General features: G+C 38.0%; 1 protein-coding gene across 1 annotated transcript in view; it reads left to right on the top strand.

Moving 5' to 3' along the window:
- The window catches only part of LOC126291585 (nuclear RNA export factor 1-like), a 107460-nt gene that overhangs the window by 23127 nt on the left and 65207 nt on the right, over positions 1 to 19126 (top strand). Inside the window, exons 4-5 of the mRNA XM_049985119.1 lie at positions 5163 to 5249; positions 17983 to 18087. Of these exons, the coding sequence (XP_049841076.1) occupies positions 5163 to 5249; positions 17983 to 18087 (192 nt within the window). The remainder of the gene's footprint in view (positions 1 to 5162; positions 5250 to 17982; positions 18088 to 19126) is intronic.

Below are 19126 nucleotides of genomic sequence, written 5' to 3' on the forward strand. Positions count from 1 at the left end.
CACATGCTGGCGTGAAGAAATTGTTGTTCCCATAACCAAACCAAGAAAGGACAAACACCTTCCTTTCAGTTATTGCTCCATCTACCTTACCAGCTGTGTCTGCAAGGTGATGAAGCGCATATTAAATTCTCGATTGGTTTGGCTCCTTGAATCTCAGCGCCTCCGTACCAATGTCCAATGTGGCTTTCTTAGGCGCCGCTCTGCTGTTGACCACCTTGTTACCTTATCAACCTTCTTTGTGAACAACTTTTTGTGTAAGCGCCAGACGATGGCTGTGTTCTTTGATTTGGAGAAGGCTTACAACACCTGTTGGAGGGCGTGCATTCTCTGCACCATGCACACTTGGGGCCTTCGCGGTCACCTCCCTCTTTTTATTAAAGCATTTTTTGTGGATGGAATGTTCAGGGTATGTGAGGGTTCTGTTTTGTCAGATGCCTTTTGCCAGGAGAATGGGGTCTGATCAGTGGACACTACTGTATCTTTCACTTCAATATGGAAAGGAAGCACCCTATTATTATGTCCCATAACTGTGTATGGGCCTTGGTAGGGTGACTATAGCGTCCTGCATATTGGGCCAAGGAAATCTTGAGTAGAGCTCAGAGTGGAAAAAGGGGGGGGGGGGGCTTGGCTTAGATTGTGCAGTTATTTGTAAAAAGTCGCCTGGCATACACAGAGGTTCACCATACATCATCTCCACTGAAAATGTCTGGAGGTCTTCTATTAATGCACTGTGCATTCCCAACAGCACTTCTGCGAGTGTGTAAAACTACGAATCTCTCATATGGCACATTATAGCAGCCTTTGAGGAATCATGTAAGCACACCATTTGTGACTGTGTGAGGTAACACAGTCATTGCTGATATTGGTCGGAGGACACTTGCTGGGGACAGCTAAAATGTGAAACCCAACTGTAGGTGAATCTGCCCACCACATTCTCAACAGTTTGTTTCCAGGCCACCTGATGTATCTGTCGATCAGAGAGATGCACGACAAGCAGTTAACTGTGACTGGGATTGGTCCTACCAATTCTGGGTGGATGTATTAGACCTGTGTTTCTGGGATGTCAGATTTCCATGTCTTTATTTAATGTTAATCTTCACTTTTTGGACATTTGCAACAGTACTACATCTTAATGGGATCTGTGGACATGAACGACTGAACAAACGAACAAACAAACTACTTTTTGGTTGAACAACAATATTGGTCGTATAATACAAATGTAGTGTTAGCTATTCTGGGACTCGCATTGTGTGTTGCAGATTACCCAAATAAGTAAAGTGGGGGGCATACAGAGAAACAATGGAAATACTGTTCTGGAGCTATCCTCTACATATCATATTTTCAAGCAAACCTATACATTAATGAAATTAAAGCTTTGATAAATATTGTTGTTTATTGTCCTAGTCTGTATAACAAAAACTACACCTCATTAGATAGATAATATGCTTGTGCCTCTTCTCACTATTTTTGGCTTTGATTTCCACTTTCAGACAGTGAATAATAGGTGTACATCAAAGCATACGTCTATGCGTTGAGAGGAGCTGAATGAAATGCATTGACTTGCCAAGATGGCAATGCATGAAGCTTTCACGGTCTACAGTAGCAGCATCTTATCGGAAGGTCTATCACAAAACCCTAAGAAATTTTGGTCATGTCTAATGGTCATCAGTGGCTTCGAAATCAGTGTCCAGATAATCCATGTAAGGCAGAAACCGAAGCAGAACCAAAAATGGCGAATTTGAGGTTTGAATGTTTGTGTACAAAGGAAGATTAAAGACTACTGCTCCAGTTTTATTTTCACTCTACTTTGAAGAAATGGTAAACAAGTTAGTGTCGGTGGTGTTGAGAAACAACTGACTTATCTAAAATTGAACAAAGCTCCAGAGCCCATGAATCCTTATCAGAGCCTGTCCAGAATTTGTGGCTTCTTCTAACCATAATATATTGTACGTACTATCTAGTTTCATTGGCAGTATTAGCTCATATTCAGAGCTCAAATACAGTTTGGTATATCGGATAGAATGACCTTCTCTATGCCAACCAGCACTGCTTCTGCAATAATCATTTGTGAAAAATGTGCCTCACACTTATTCATGTGGCACCCCGAAATTGGTGGTTGAAGGCAACCATATACACATTGTTTCTTGCTTTTGAAAAGCATTTGACTCAGTACAACACCAGTTTTTACTAACAAATGTGCAGTTATATTGGGTATAAAATTTGTGACTGGATTAAGGATTTATTGGTAGGGAGACATAACATGTTATCTTTGATGAGGTGCCATAGACAGATACAGAAGTAATTTCAGCTGTGCCTGAAGGAAATTTATTGCGACATTTACAGTCAATGTTAATAGTAGTCTCAGATGTTTCGCAGATGATACAGTTATGTGCCATGAAGTATGATCTGTAAAAGAACTCTACAAATATTCAGTCAGAACTTGCTTTAAATATTCAGACTATATGGCTACGATATCAGTGAGTCACAAACGGGAACCAGCCGCTCATTTAAATACTTTGGTGTATCAGTTTGTGAAGATGTGAAATGCAGTACTTTCTTGCTTAATGCATCATCTGCAAAATTTCTGAGGTTACTATTGTTTGCCAGGTCATTAATATAAAACATGAACAGCAAGGGTCTCAATATACTTCCTTAGGGCACACCTGAAGTTACTTCTACTTCTGTGAATGACTCCACGTTCATAACTTACTGCTTCCTTTCTACCGGGAAATCCTCAGCACAATTATAAATTTTGTTTGATACCCCATATAACTCTTATTTTGCTCACGATCAGATGGTATGTCGGTTCGTATACATTTAAATAGGACTGAGCGAATGAGAAGTTGATCAGGGTTTTTATGGAGTTGTCATAAAGATGATCAAATCGGGGTAAGCATCGTTGTCGTCCTCTTCAGTTCCAATATGGGTTTGATGCAGCTCTCCCCACCACTTTATCCTGTCCGACCTTCATCTTCTCCAAATAACAATTGTAACTTACTTCCATTTCCACCTGCTTACTTTATGCATCCATTTGTCTCACATAAGATTTTAACCCCCACACTTTCCTCCATTACCAAACTGACTGTTCCTTCGTACCACAAATGTGTCTTGTCAACCAATCCTTTCATCCTGGTCCAACACACATTTTCATTGTCGTCATTCCATTCTACAGCTGACGGTAGTCATTATTCGCAATTGCCAATTCGTGTAATGTGTTTCATAATGGTTGTGGTCGCCGCAGTACATCGTTGTCAGAATAACACAGGCACTGCAATATCGTAATCCTTTCATTAGTTGAGTTGTGCCATAAATTTTGCTTTTCCGTGATTTTACTCGGAACCTCGTCATTAGTTACTCAATGTACCCGTCTGATCTTCAGCGTTCTTCTGTAGTACCACATTTCGGAGCTGTTATTTTCTTCTTGGGTGAAATGCTTGTTGTGTGTGTTTCACTTGTGTACAAGACTACGCTCCAGAAAAATACCTTCAAAAAGGACGTACTAACACTCCAACTCATAATGGATGTAAAACAAATTCTTCCTTCGGGAATGCTTTTTTTCCCCTCTATTGCCAGTTTGCGTATCTCCACTTCAGCCATAATCGTTTGTTTTGTTGCCCAAGTAACAAATGCCATTTACAACTTTTAGTGTCTCATTTCGTAATTTGATTCTCTCGGCATCGCCTGATGTAATTCGACTAAATTCCATTACTCTTGTTTTACTTTTATTGATGTTGTAATGTCTTTTTCGAGATGCTATCCATTCCTTTAAACTGTAGCTTCCCTTTCCTGTCCTTTAATTCTTTGTAACTGCTGTTAGTGTCTATAGAAGTTGTACATAACATTTCAGTCCCTGTATTTTCTCCAATTACCTTTAAAATTCCAGAATGCAGTCAAGTTAACGTTGACAAAAGCATCTCTCTAAACCTAGAAATGCTACAAATGTGGGTTTGCCTTTGACCAAGTTGACCTCTTACTTGTAAATTAGTATTACCACAAGTGTTTCCACATTTCACTGGCATCCAAACCAATCTTCCTCAAAATTTGCGTCTACCAGCTTTTTCATCCATCTGTAAATAATTGTCACTAATTTAAAAGCATGACTTACCAAACAGGTAATATTCACACGTGTCAGCACCTACCTTCTTTGGAATTGGAATGAATAAAGGGGATGTGAACAGGTAAAATGGATACAAGTGAAGATGGTAAGATTGTAAGTAAATGGAAGTAGTGTTTCTTGATTGTGGCTCCAGATCATCATCATTGTATAATCTATGAAACCTGAACCACATAAAGCTTTTAGAATTTTAGGTGGCTATAACAAACTCATTTAGACAGCATGTTAACAGGTTGTTGTGTATGGGTAACTTGTGGGTGATTAACAATAATCATTCCACTGCCTGTATCCAGCCACATTTTTCTAGTGTGTTTATTATACCTTGCTGCCTTTTGTTATACTCTGTCAGGTGTATGGTACTCAGAATATCTGTAACCTTCACTTTAATTGGCATTTGTGTCTTGCTTTCTGCAGCAGAAAAGATTGTTGCACAAATTAAACATTGATTCTGAAACGCTTTGTCAATGCCGTGTCGCTCCTGTGAAAATACTTCATGGCTGTGTGTTTCCTTTATTTTTACCTTTTGTTCTCTAAATTCTTTCATATTCGTGATGTAATCATTTTCTCAATGATACTGTTGTCCACATTGTATCTGTGTATTTATCTACCTACCTCAGGTTCTGTGGGACCATGTGACCCACGGCCAATCTGTTGCGGAACGAGTCGGTGCTAATTATAAAATTTATGAACAAAAGAATGAATATAGAATAAAATGTGAATGTATATGAGTAAACAACACATTATAAAGAAAAGTTCTCAACCTTTTGGGGGAAATACTGTACAGAGTAGAAGGCATGTGGAGCAGGGAAACCTTTTAACTTGGATTTGAATGCTTGATAAGATGTTGTAATCACATTATATAAGGTGCTTGGAAGTTTTTACATAGTTAAGTTTTGATTATTTAAGAGGCATTAGTTTTGAATTTGTTGTTAAGGCTTAAGCAATATCCTCCTCTTTTGTGTGAGATTGTAAGGTTTCCTTGTTTGTTTTTAAATTTAGCTACCTGTTGTACAGTTGATTAGTAACAAGAAAAACATTCTAATTTCAGCTTCCACATGGAGGTAAATACTCAAAGGAGTACATCCTGAAGACACTAGCAAATTATGTTGCTCCTCTGGTGTTCAGTCCCCTGTCGGTAAGTGTGATGTATTTTAAAATTGTGCTTGGCAATATGAAAGGGGTGGGAAGTGCTCTGAAAATTTCTCTTCCATTTAGGGAATACAATAGTTGGGTTGAAGGTGGTACCACAAGATAACTGTCATGAATAAATGTCACATTACTTAAAAACCTGAGTAAGTTATGGAGTTTTAGATTGTCTAATATACGTGCTCTGTGTAGTATAGCTATAAAATTATTTACTAATTCATGTATGTATTACTACAGGCCACACACTTAAACTTGGCCCATCTCTGATTAGCAAAGGCGGCTGACTTCATGCCACTCCAGAATGTTTACGCTCATTTCTAACCTTAGCTGGTAATAGCAGCATACCAGTAGTAGCCATTATTAACATAGTATTGATCAGCGTGTGCGCACGCGTGCGCAGTGATTGTTAATATTAATTATAAAAATGAGTGAAGAGGCTGCACTTCTGTGCTTCTATTAACTCAATTACTCAAACATTAAAGTGACGCTTACTTCCATATCCCTTCTATGAAGCATTAATCCGTTACATGCTCGTATCTTTTATAAGCTGTGGGCTGGCTGCCCTGGTAGTAGGAAGAGGTGGAGTTTAAACCAACAGGCAGTGCACTGCAAGATGATTAAAAGTTTCCACTCCCAGTGTCGTCCGCTCAGGGGCCAACTTAAAGTGTATCTGTTTTGAAAAGCAACTATGTGTGATGCCAGTAAATATATTATAATTGGTAGTTATAATTTCAAGTTCAACAAAACGATGAAATGAGAAAAAAAATAAAGAACAGATAGTGCTCAAAAAATAAGCTGTCAAAAAAGAACACCAAATCACTGACAAAAAATAGCTCTTAATTTGGCCATAACATAAAAAGATTTTCCTGGCCCTACCTATAAAGTGTGTGCACTAATACTGACTTACATGGTATGGTGGTGCCTTATGTTACTCTTGGATCAAAACAACCTTGTAATTGATCTTTCAGTAGGTCGAATGGTAATGTCAATCTGCCGACTGACAAAAATTGTTTCTCAATTGCTACTTGCTATTTGCATTGTGAGTTTTACAGAGCATCATTGGATCTATCTTGTTGCACACTGGCGACGCTTCCCTGTGTCAGTGTGATCTTTCAGTTGCACAGCTATTTTCTTTGAATTGTAGATAATAGCCATTTCTGTGTAAGATTTAAAATAAGTTGCATCTGCTCCTTTTTGTAATTGTCACCAGTCCTTTTCCTTCACCCTGCTTCCTTCCCCTTCAACCCTTCTGTCTGCCAGGAGGGGGCTCTGAAAACTTGCATACATGATACCATTTGTGTGTGTGTTCTCCGGACTCCACATATTCATTCGTTTAGAAGTGAACTTTTCTGTATTGTAGATGACAGCGTAAAAATGTATGCAGTGAGATTTTTACATTGTATTGAAAAGTCATCACTAAGTAGTTGAATTTAGTCTGTCCTTATTAGACCAGTTGTATCGAAAGCATAATTCCTTCAAGAAAACTAAAAGGTAGAGAGAGAGTTAAAACTCTTTTCCTAGCTTTTGGAACTGTTAGTTCCTTCCCAAAGGAGGAAAGAGATAAAGGCTGGGGCAGGTTACAAAAGAATGTGCTCTGGCTCTTCCACTCCTTTCCTCCCTGCCTCTCTCTCATCCTGGGGTCTGAATGAACTTTCCCTTGTAAACATCCCCCTTTCCACCATGTGGAAGAAACAGGCAGTTCTGTTCCTCTCTTACCCCACCCCAATGTGTCTGTTGGCAGTGGATATTAGACTGACATTTTTCCACAGATGTGGAGAACAGATTATAAAACAAAAGGGAGGGGACAAAGAGGAAGAGGGGGCTTGTTTGTCATTGGTCATCACTTCAGTGCTTTGCAACTTGGTGACTTAAATTTAATAGTTCAGTATGAAAGTAAAATAGGAATGTTGGTAAAATCAAGAGCCTAATTTTTCTGTTTACTTTTTGTGTTGTTGCTTGAGTAAAGATTACATAGTGCACAAGTTTAATAGCACAGTCTCATCATACATGTGTTGAAATTTAAAATAAGTTGGTAAGTGGTTTAGAAATACCCCAAAATAACTAAATGTTTGGAGTCTGGGGTGAGTTTCATGACAAGAAAGATAAACATTGTCCTTTGATACTGTAAGTTGGAGACAAAAAAAGTGTGCAGAACAACACTGGTGACTCCACTGTTACCCCGTGAATTAAGAACTTAAAGGATAAAAATTCTGGGGATTGATATGTTTTCTGACTACCATTATGATTTTGGGAAAGCTACTACTTTACTGCTTAATGTATTTGTGACTTTCTCAACCACATGGTCTTAATATATAAGCAGTGTAGATCCAAAACAGGGTTGCTGAAATGGGAGGTGAAACTGTAAAGGAAGTTAACCACTCCATATGTATATCAGGTAAAGCCTTTGAATGCAATGCAGTCCCAAAATGTAACTACTTGTCCATTGAGGAGCACATGCTGCACACTTTGCCTGGTTCGGGAGACCTAAAATGATTATGTAGATGTTCTGCAATTGTGATGCCACCAACTTTGTACAACCTCTGCTTCTTTCAGTTTATCCAGGTCCCATCTCCTTAAATTCCCACCTTTTTGCAGTTTCTTCAGTTTTAATCTAATGTTCATAACCAATAGATTGTGGCCAGAGTCCACATCTGCCCCTGGAAATGTCTTAAAATTTAAAACCTTGTTCCTGAATCTCTGTCTTACAATTATATAATCTATCTGAAACCTATCAGCATCTCCAGGCTTCTTCCATGTGTACAACCTTCTTTTATGATTCTTGAACCAAGTGTTAGCTATAATTAAGTTGTTCTCTGTGCAAAATTCTACCAGGCTGCTTCCTCTTTCATTTCTTTCCCCCAGTCCATATTCACCTACTATGTTTCCTTCACTCCCTTTTCCTACTATCGAATTCCAGTCACCCATGACCATTAAATTTTCGTCTCCCTTCACTACCTGAATAATTTATTTTATCTCATCATGTGTTTCCTCAATTTCTTCGTCATCTGCAGATCCAGTTGGCATATAAACTTGTACTACTGTAGTAGACGTGGGCTACGTGTATATCTTGGCCACAATAATGCGTTCACTATGCTGTTTGTAGTAGCTTACCTGCTTTCCTATGTTTTTTATACATTATTGAACCTACTCCTACATTACCACTATTTGATTTTGTATTTACAACCCTGTATTCACTTGACCGGAAATCCTGTTCCTCCTGCCACTGAACTTCACTAATTCCTACTATATCTAACTTTATCCTATCCATTCCCCTTTTTTAAATCTTCTAACCTACCTGCCCAATTAAGGGATCTGACATTCCATGCTCTGAGTCGTAGAACGCCAGTTTTCTTTCTCCTGATAACGACGTCCTCTTGAGTAGTCCCCGCCCAGAGATCCGAATAGGGGACTATTTTACCTCCAGAATATTTTACCCAAGAGGACGCCATAATCATTTAATCATAGAGTAAAGCTGCATGTCCTCGGGAAAAATTACGGCTGTAGTTTCCCCTTGCTTTCAGCCGTTCGCAGTACCAGCACACCAAGGCCATTTTGGTTAGTGTTACAAGATCAGATAAGTCAATCATCCAGACTGTTGCCCCTGTAACTACTGAAAAGGCTGCTGCCCCTCTTCAGGAACCACACGTTTGTCTGGCCTCTCAACAGATACCCCTCTGTTATGGTTGCACCTACGGTATGGCTATCTGTATCGCTGAGGCACGCAAGCCTCCCCACCAACGGCAAGGTCCATGGTTCATATTTTTATCTTGTTCGTGTTCTCCTTGTGCTCATATTTTGCTGTATCTTTTGTCTTTCCTGTTTCTTTGTCCTATCTTTTCTTTTATTCTCTTATTTTCTCCTCCCTACTTAAATGTCGTGTATATTTAAGTTTTTGTAGAAATATTTCTGTGTAGTATTTCTCGGCCTCGGGTCACACAAATAGTATGATCTGTTTTAGCTCCTTATAACAATGTAGGTCCCTAGGAGTGGGATCAGCATTTTCAAACCAGCCATTCAGTCTGATGAGCCACATTTAAGTAATCAGCAAAAAGGAATTTCAGAATTTTTTGTGATCTTTGAAAAAAATATCACCGACTTCAAAACAGCACTATAGCCTAGCAGTGCAGTTATTTGGCTGGTATGCTGGAGATTGTGAGTTCAGACTCCTTCAGATGCAATCTACTTTTTTTACATCTTTATCAAATGACTGCAGTTATTACTTTTTGTTAATTAACAATTTGGAGACCAAGCCCGAGCACAGCTTCTTCCAAAATGCTATGTTCAAAAGACTGGGCTGTGATTTTCTCGACAGTCATCCACCTGTCACTTCAAAGCTCAACTCATTTCATACTAGATCAGTGTACTGATGTCTCACCACCTGTCATTTGACAGGTGTTGCCTTCTGTTGTTAATTTATGGAATTGTTTCAAAACAAACATTAGTGAACATAACAGCTGCTGCTGTGAATGGCTGAACCGATATTTGATCAAGTTGATGTAATTTTGAACATTTACTTATTAGGTTTCCGCAGTATGCTATAATTCTGCTACAGAGACATGTTTGTTGTGCAATTTGTTCAGTGAGCAAGAAATTTTGGAAGCTCAGGAGGACGAAATTGCTCAATAACTCCCCTTGCAATTTTTTTAGAAGGATTATTAAACGTCCTGGCATTGTTTTAAGATTTGAAGTCTATCAAAGAACTGAAATAAGTCTTGACACTTGGTTTTTTTAAATATGTACTACTCTTGAAGATTATCAATTATGTATGTTCCAGCAACACTTTAATTAATGGCATAAATGGCCAGTTTTCTAGGCCTGATGACATTCTTGTAAGTGGCTGGTTTTCAGAGTGTCAGTGGGATTAAGTATAACTTTGTTCATTTGTAATTGTTTACCTTGATTTTAATCATCATATTAACATTTTTATTTGCTTCCATTTTTTCTTTTAGCTATTCCTCTTTTTTTCCTGTTAGTTTTAAGATTTTATATCCCCCCTCCCACTATTCAGGATCTTTGTCTCAGTGTTTTTATTTATTGTAATGTTTAAAAATACCGATCTATCATTTAAAAAACAAAAGGTGAAATAATGCATTATTGTGGCTGCACAGGGGCATCAGAAGTTCAATTTTGTGTTAAAAGATGTACATTCTTTTTGCACCATGGACAAAATTACACTATGAAGATTTAAATTAAAGAAGGCTTTATAAAAAAAATGAATGTAAGAAAATGAGTAATAGAAATAATGAGTGCATTTACATAGATAAAAATGCAAAACAATGAAAAGGAAGAAATTAAATTGAAACAGGTACATAAAATAATTAAAATAACATGGGTAAAGATTCCAAATGAAATACTTATACATAAACTAAGTAATTGAATAAAAGTGAAAACACAGTCACTTCGATAAATATTGAAACAATAAATACAATAGTTGGAACCAGATGGTATTTGAATCCACAACCTTCAGCACACCAGCAAAAAAATTTACCTGCTACATGTACACTGCTACTCTGCAAATCACATGTAAGTGCCTGGTAGAGGATTTACCAAACTACATTCACAATAATTCTGTTATTCCACTCTCAAACAGCGTGTGGATTTCCGTGTGTGCTCTGATTTCCATTATTTGATTATTATGATCATTCCTCCCCCCCTGTATAGGTTTGCATCAACAAAATATTTTAGCATTTGCAGGAGAAGAATGATGATTGAAATTTTGTGGGAAGATCCTGCTGCAACGAGAAACACCTTTGTTTTCATGGTGTCTGTCCTAAACCCTTTATCATGTCCGTGACACTATCTCCTGAGTTTCTCGATACTACAAAATGTTCTGCCCTTCTTTGAACTTTCTTGATGTCTCCATTAATCCTATCTGGTAAGGATTTCACACTGCACAGCAGTACTCCAATAGGGGATGTACAATCATAGTGCAGCCAGTTTTTTAGTAAATCTGTTGCATCTTCTAAGTGTTCTGCTAATGGAATGCAGTCTTCAGTTCACCTTTCCCACAAAATTTTTATGCGTTCTTACCAATTTAAGTTTTTTTTGTTTGTAATTCATAGGTATTTAGTTGAATTTATGGCCTTTAAATTTGATACATTTATTGTGTAACTGAAGTTTAACAAATACCTTTTAGCACTCGTGTGGGTGGTGTCACACTTTCCATTATTTAGGGTCAATTGCCTATTTTTGCACCATACAGATATCTTATCTAAATCTCTTTGAAATTTGTTTTGATCTTCTGATGACTTTACTAGATGGTAAATGACAGCATCATCTGCAAACAAGATGAGATGGCAACTCAGGTTGTCTCATAAATCATTTATATGGGTAAGGAACAGCAGGGTATCTATAACATTACCTTAGGGAATACCAGGAATCAGTACAGTTGTACTCGGTGACCTCTCTGACAGAAAATCATGAATCCTGTTGCATAACTTAGACGATGTTTCATAAGCAAGCAATTTGATTGCAAGCCACCTATGGTTCCATTTTGAAATTATTTACAGTTTTTAGGACTGTAGTGGATCACAAGAAATTTTGACTGTACAGATAGTTCTGTAATGGTGATCCAGTTCCTGGTGACCATTCCTTGTAATTCATCATCAGTTGGGTTATTGAAGAAAAAAAAGGGGGGTAGTAAAATACTAGGAAACTAAAATGTATACACGAGCTACGCAGTTGAATATGTTATGTATATATTCGATTTTATACGTTATTAGTGGATGTTGAGCGCATGTAACTGTGAAAGAAACAGCTTTGTTTAAAATGTAACTTTCAGTTACTGGTCACAATTTTCTAATTTTTATATTTGCATGAATGGTGTAATAGATAAAAAAAAAACACACTTGAAAATGAAACAAGCCATGCAAAAGGTGAATAAAAGTATCATTGTGACTAGTTGCAGCAAAAGTTATTCTGTAAACAAAGGGTTTGTTACATAGTAACTTATCAACTGAGCAAGCCAGGAGAAGCAATCACAGTGTATCTTAAGACTGTTACGTAATCTGATGACCTTTCAGGTACAAAAAATGTTTTGTCCTGCTGTCTTTACTTTCTCTAACAATACTTCATTCACTTCGAGGGATTACAGACTATTCGTTCAACATATTGTTAAACATCCATTCCTAACTGCTATGTATGAACCATTTAATCATTGTTTCATAAGGTGTTTTGCCGTTGTATTACAGCTTCAACATTCTGCAAATCTTCCTTGTAGTTTCTCTTCCCTTAAATCTCAGAGGATATCTCCAAAAATTGGAGTCATTTCACTGTTTTTGTTGGCTACAGTGCCATATTATCATTAAAAAGTCCAGCATTTTTGTTTGTGTTCAGGGTGTAACATTACTAATTTTTTGCTCTCATACGTTATCTTGAATTAATGTCCTGTAGGTTACTGCAATGTCAGAGTTAATTGTCAGGTGGTGCATGTCTTGCTACTGATCATGTTAATGATGACCACCTTGTAGATAATACAATCTATATTTGTCACGAACTAGGTCAGTAAATGAAATGATCGTATGGCATTGTTGGCCGCGAGGCCCCATTCGGGGGAGTTCGACCGCCATATTGCAAGTTCTTACTAGTTGACGCTACTTTGGCGACTTGTGAGTCAATGTCAGTAATGCACAGACACATAGGAGAATAGTTTAACTTACGGAAACAAGTGGATGTATTGCAAGAACTACAATCAAAGAATGCTTGATGTGAACTTGTGCAAATGACAGTACAGAACATTGATTTTCATGAAACTTTACTTGTGAAATGCTGAATCTGGACTCTGTGTAAATTAATCAGTGACTGCTCAGTCAAGACTGACTAGCATTGTTCATTGCGTCTACAATGTGCATTTAAAATTGTCAATGAATGGTCTCAGAAAATAAAGGGAAGAGCTGCAAACAAAATACTTTTATTTACGTTAAAAGTAATCACCATTAGTTGGCATAAAATTTTTCTGTAGAATGGTACCATATCATATTGTAAAAAAACTATTACTGGTGGAAACCAATGTTTCATCCACAGTTACAGTGGATTTCTTCTGGATCTCCTGGTAGACCTAGGAAGAGGCCACTGTAACCATATCTGAAACATTAATCAGTAATAGTTTCCTACATTATGACACAGTACCATACCCAGAAAACTATTATGTCAACTGACTCTGGCCACAAAAGCCTATGTAGTTACGTTAATCACCATTAGTGACAACACACGTCTGACATCAGTTGTGAAGCCCCAGCAAATTCTGTGTATGGAATCGCTTGAAGCACCGTACTTAAGCGCAGTTTTTGTTAAGTGTAATCCTTTCAGACCAAGGCAAGGAACCAGAAAGAAGCCTGCGGATACTAAATTTGGGGACTAAGGTGGGTGTTAAGAACAGTCACCTTGCATTGAGCAAGAAAGTTGAGCACGCAGACATTAGTTATCCAACAATGCATGATAAAGGTACTGATGTTAGAAGTGTGTTGCAGCTAATGGTGATTAATTTGAAACCAAGTTAAAGGTATTTTGTTTGTAACTCTTGTTCACTTTATTTTCTGAGATTGTTCACCAGACGCTTCAGACACTCCTTTTGTTTAACAACATGCTTAAGGATTCTACAAAATGTTGAAATCAGCCTACTGGTATGTAATTGATTTACAATTGTAAGACACAATTTGTAGTTAATATGTATGGCAATAAAGTTATTTTATTTGTCTGCATGCGCTTAAAATGGTACGAATATCAAATTCAATTTTCTGGAGTGGAATTCTGTGCACCCGTGTGTTCTAGCAAAGCCTGCCAAGAAATTTGTAGACACTCAAGTATTTCATTTAAAATATTTCACTAATAATACATTATTCCTTTGAAAGTATACACTTTCTTATAATAGAACAATTGGGACTCCAAGATAACATTTATCTCCACTCCAATACAAAACCGTAACACAGCAAGAGTCGTCAGCACTGCGTGTATACTGATACCAAAAACTAGACAGTCCAGAAACAGATCGGAGCCATTGTAAGTGTAACAGCATGACAGTTTGTGAGAAACTTCGTACAACATGCAACAGGTGCCAAGGCTGCCACTGGCCATGCTTATATTGGGGTGAATGCCACTGCCGTGCACATGAGACACCAGTCTCATATCTTGTGGATGGCTGCAGTGACTTTCTTGCTAGTGACTCACAGCGTCTGTGAGTCGCTGTGCTGTGGAGACCCGCTGTATGTTAAGGTACAAGAACAGCAACATTGGGTTTTAAGAGAGATTACTTTTGATAATTGATCATTTTGAAATTCTTATAGTGATGATAATTCTATATTAACATATTTCTTGAATAACACAAGTTTCAAAGATTATGTGGTGTTCATTAAAAATAGGCAATAAAGGTCGTCAGATCAAGACTAAAATAAAAAATTATTAGCAATGTAAAATTTTTAAGTGCACATAGGTTTCTTGAAGTGTTAACTTACAGTATTTCATTAAAGAAAATGTTTTTAGAGGAACAATTTATACTGTTAATGTCAGTTACATGAAAATTGCAATGTGAATATAAAATTGCAACTTAACATTGAATTTTAATATTTCACCATAAATGCCAAAGACCGATGTATAAAATACTTTCAGTGTGTTAAATGTTTGATATTAAGCATGTAAGCACGAAAGTTCAGAAAAGGTTATAAATTATGTTTAAAGTTTGTTGGAAGCCACTGTGTTAGTTCAGTCACCAATGGAAAAATCGGTGGAAAAAATTGTGTAATTACAAATTTTTGCACAGTGCTAAGAGGAGTGTCCTGAACAACATCTTAAAAATCATGACTGGTGGGGCTTTAGGGTTGGGGAGTGGATGGTTTCAAAGGTCACAGTATGTTTTTCTCAAATAGCTTGAAACTGTTCCTTCTAGTGAAAATGTTTTCATGACAAAATTAAGTTAACATACAATTTTCTGCAAAAAAGGTCCTGTTCATTTTTTCCACATTCAGGGGATGGAAAATCTGATATTATTAAAAATATTGTGCTAATGGTATAAAATTAATATTAATCTTTTAAAGAAGCGGGTGAAAAACAAGTATTAAATGTTAGTACCACATCTAGGTGCAATAGAGCTGTATCAAAAATTGTGTTCTGGGCCTGTAACAGAGTGGAAGGGGGAGATGGGTGGAGTAGAAGTGCGAGTGGAGGTAGCTCACTGGATTGTGTTTGCGCACTTCCCTACTTCATAGGTCTGCTAACTGAACGTCAAACAGGTGATTCCATCGTCTATTTACCCCAGTACATCACAAGAAGCAACTATAGGTTGTTTCACAAAGTTATCCAGGTCCTCCACAGGAGGCCTCTTGCATCACTAGTGACACAGTGCACAGACATACCCAACGAGTGTTTTATTTTACACAGAGCAGCACATGGAGTGATCTGTGTTACTAACAACACTAATTCATGTTGATAGAATCTATGTAAATCTCTATTTACTGTTATGCACTGCTAGAGTAATTTTTAGGCATCCTGTACACAGCTGTAGTGTTCTTCCAGGAAAGGCAACTCACCCCCCCCCCCCCCCCCCTTTCCCACTTCCATCTCCTCCATGAGCACTGCTTGCTTTACAGATTAGACAGACCATACCTCCCCGGCTCCCCGGCATCTCATGTTCAGTTCTGTGAGTAGACAAAATCAGTGCTCTGAGCTCGTGTTTATATAGTGCAATTATTTTCAGTTGTTAAGTGAGCTATTGTGTAAATATGATCAACAGTTTGAGCTGTCGTCTGTCTACCACACCGAAGAGCCTTTTTGAGGTGTGACATGCTGTTACTATATGTTCATCAATGTCGATGTGGAATAATTTTCACAGCATGAGGGTTATCAATTGCATCACCTCAGGCTTCACCCCAGCCTCATCTCTCCCAACATCCAAAGAGGCCCAGAGGCTTAAATTGTCAGCCTTTGTAACAGAGTAGGTCACTTAGGTGTAGTGTAACTACTGATATTTCAATAAAAGTCATGCAATGCGTTACAGTAGATTGCTGGTCTAGACATTAACATGATCAGTCCCATTCCCTCAAGACATATTCACACACACCTTGTAAGGTGTACTGTGGCTGGATAGTGAGTGGCTCCTCTCAGTGCATCCAGCTTTAAAAGTGTGAGCAGTTCTCCAATGGAAGAGATTTATGTGGTCTACCAGTAACACAGCTAATGGTGAGAAAAGTGTAGAAACTTTCTGGTCATTGATTAATTCTCCAGCAAGTGACTACTATATGGCTGTACAATACACTGTCAGTGATAGACAGCAGCAAAGTGCCACATTTGTCAATCCATTCCCTTTCCGAACAACACTACATAGCTTGCTGAGAACATTGCACGTACGAGTTAAACACACAGGAACTTATTTTGTATGAAAGCTCACTTAACAATTGCAAATAAGTAGTTGTTCAATAAAATGGTAACTCCACTTTATAAACTTGTGCTCAGTGAAGTTATTTTGTCTGTTTATGCAAGAAAACTATACAGGAAATGCTAGCAGGATAGTCTGTCTGTAGACTGAAAATCAGGAAATGCTCATGATGGGGATAGTTAACTAAGAATACTGCAGCTTCCGTACAGGCTGACTAAGAATCAATGTCCACTCTACCTGTGTAGGATGGGGCGCAGGGGTTTATATATATTTTGTCCATATGCATTACTTGTATTAATATCACTAGTAACGCATATCTGCTAGCCATCTAGCATTAACACACTTTGTGGAAAATAAACTTTCTCTGGGCACATCTGCACACTACGTTGTCAGTGATTTGTGAGGCACACTGCGGAGGACCCGTATAACATCGTGAAACACTATGCAGTTGCTTCTTGTCACATAGTGGAATAGTTAGGGGGGAAAATTGTTCTCTTGAACTTCAGTTTACAGTTCTATAAAGAATCCAGTGACTGACCTCCCCTTGCTCTTTGCCTCCCGTCCCCTCCCCCAGAATGCAATTTATCCCTTGTTACAGCCTGCTGCACTTAAATGTGGCACACTCATTTAATATTTGTTTTTAACCGACTTCTTTTAAAGAGAAACATAAATTTTATGCTGATTGAACAATATTTTTAAAAATCTTTGATTTTTCCATTCCTGGAACATGGAAACTGTTAGTAGAAGCTGCAATTTTTGAGTTGTTTAAGAAATATGTAAAAAAGTGACCTATAAATCCCCCCATACCCCAACAGGCACACCCCACAAGTCAGGGTTTTTAGTATGTTGTTCAGAGTGCTCCCTTGTGGCATTGTGCAAAGTTTATGACCATATGGTTTTTCTCTTAATTGTCCATTTCAGTCTTTGTTGACTGGGCTAAGTGCTCTCATTCTCAAATACCAGATGGATATAGTCTCGGTATATCCATGCAATAAGTACACATTCTAAAGACAATATATGCAGTCTATAGCTGATGTATATGTCTAGTGTGTTGAACCTTTCACATAACATTATACCTGTTACTGAGTAGATGATTTCACCATTTTAATTTGTCAAATTTGATCACTATTGATGTGAAACATCAAAAATCAAATTTTTGCTGTCCATGGAAGCCGTTGGATAGGCAACATGAACTGGGTGTGAGTTCTGTGCTCAAAGATAGTCGCTTAACAATCACAAACATGCTGTGTTTTGGAGGGTTTGAACATGTAGTTTTTATGTTAATTTCCAAGTATGTTCTGAGATAGTAACAAATCTTCTTTGAAGTTTTTATCATTTTTTCCCGTTTGTATTCCAGTACAAGATCAGTGGAAATGAATCGCATTTTTATGTTGATGACTATGATGCTGCAAATGAGTTACTCAATGCAGACAGACGGATTACACTGACTGATGGGTTCAAGGTAAGACCTTTTTGATGTCCATCTACAATGCAGTATTTTATTTTATTTTGCTTTATCACTTTAGTTTATCAACTGGTTGATAAGAAATTATGAAAGGGATGAACATGTGAATGCGTAAGTAAACATTCCCATGCATTAGAACGAAATCTATTTTATTCTTATCTCCTCCAGTTCATCTTTGTGTGTAGCTACGAGCACATCATTTTTAGGTATCTACTCTGGAGTACAGTCCGTAGTATCTTTGTGATTGGAATCATATCGAAACTGCAGATGCACTCATATTTAACATGCAACAGACAAGAATTGAGCAGAATTTGACTTTATCGAATAAAATAGTTTAGTAGGAAAATTCATTTGAGATAATGGAATTACAAAGACAGAATGGCTGGTCAATTCTTACCTGCAGCCTTCAGGGACACTCGGTTCTTTCATGAGTATGTAATTAGTTAATGTGGGACCCCAAGTCCATGCAGTAGTACTTCCTTTTTCTGTAAGTCGGGCCCTCTTGAGTAACCTCTCCCCAGGGTGTCACAATTCCTTTGGGGGTATGTGCATGGCGAGTGTGAGATCCTGAGCCATTGCAGTACTCCTTCCTTTCCTGTGCAGCAATCCTATTCTGCTCCTTTTGTGACTTGGTATTTAGGGCAGCTTCCATGTTGGCAACACAGCTTTTCTCTTGGACACAGATTGAAGTTACTCATTCAAACTGTGCTGTTCTGTCATAAACTCGTCTTGTGTGAGTGGGTGAATTAGACTCCCAAAAACCTAACGTGGTAGCTAGTTGTGTGGTGTTCGTAAAGTGCCCTCACATCGTAGCCCCGCTACAGTGTAGGGTACGTGCTGTTGATGAAAGACTGCAAGCTCTTCACATATGCTGAGGAGAATATGTCTGCTGAATTTGGGCCCAGGGACTTAGAGCAAGGGTTACAGTGCCGTGCAGTTGTCACTGTGGGAGAGTGGCATTCATATTGAGAGCCCCGGTCAGAGTTATGGATGTCCCGCAGTGTTGGTGGTCAGAGTTGTAGTTCACTATCATTTT

The sequence above is a fragment of the Schistocerca gregaria genome, chromosome 9 (assembly GCF_023897955.1).
Source record: "Schistocerca gregaria isolate iqSchGreg1 chromosome 9, iqSchGreg1.2, whole genome shotgun sequence".
NCBI classification, from domain to species: domain Eukaryota; kingdom Metazoa; phylum Arthropoda; class Insecta; order Orthoptera; family Acrididae; genus Schistocerca; species Schistocerca gregaria.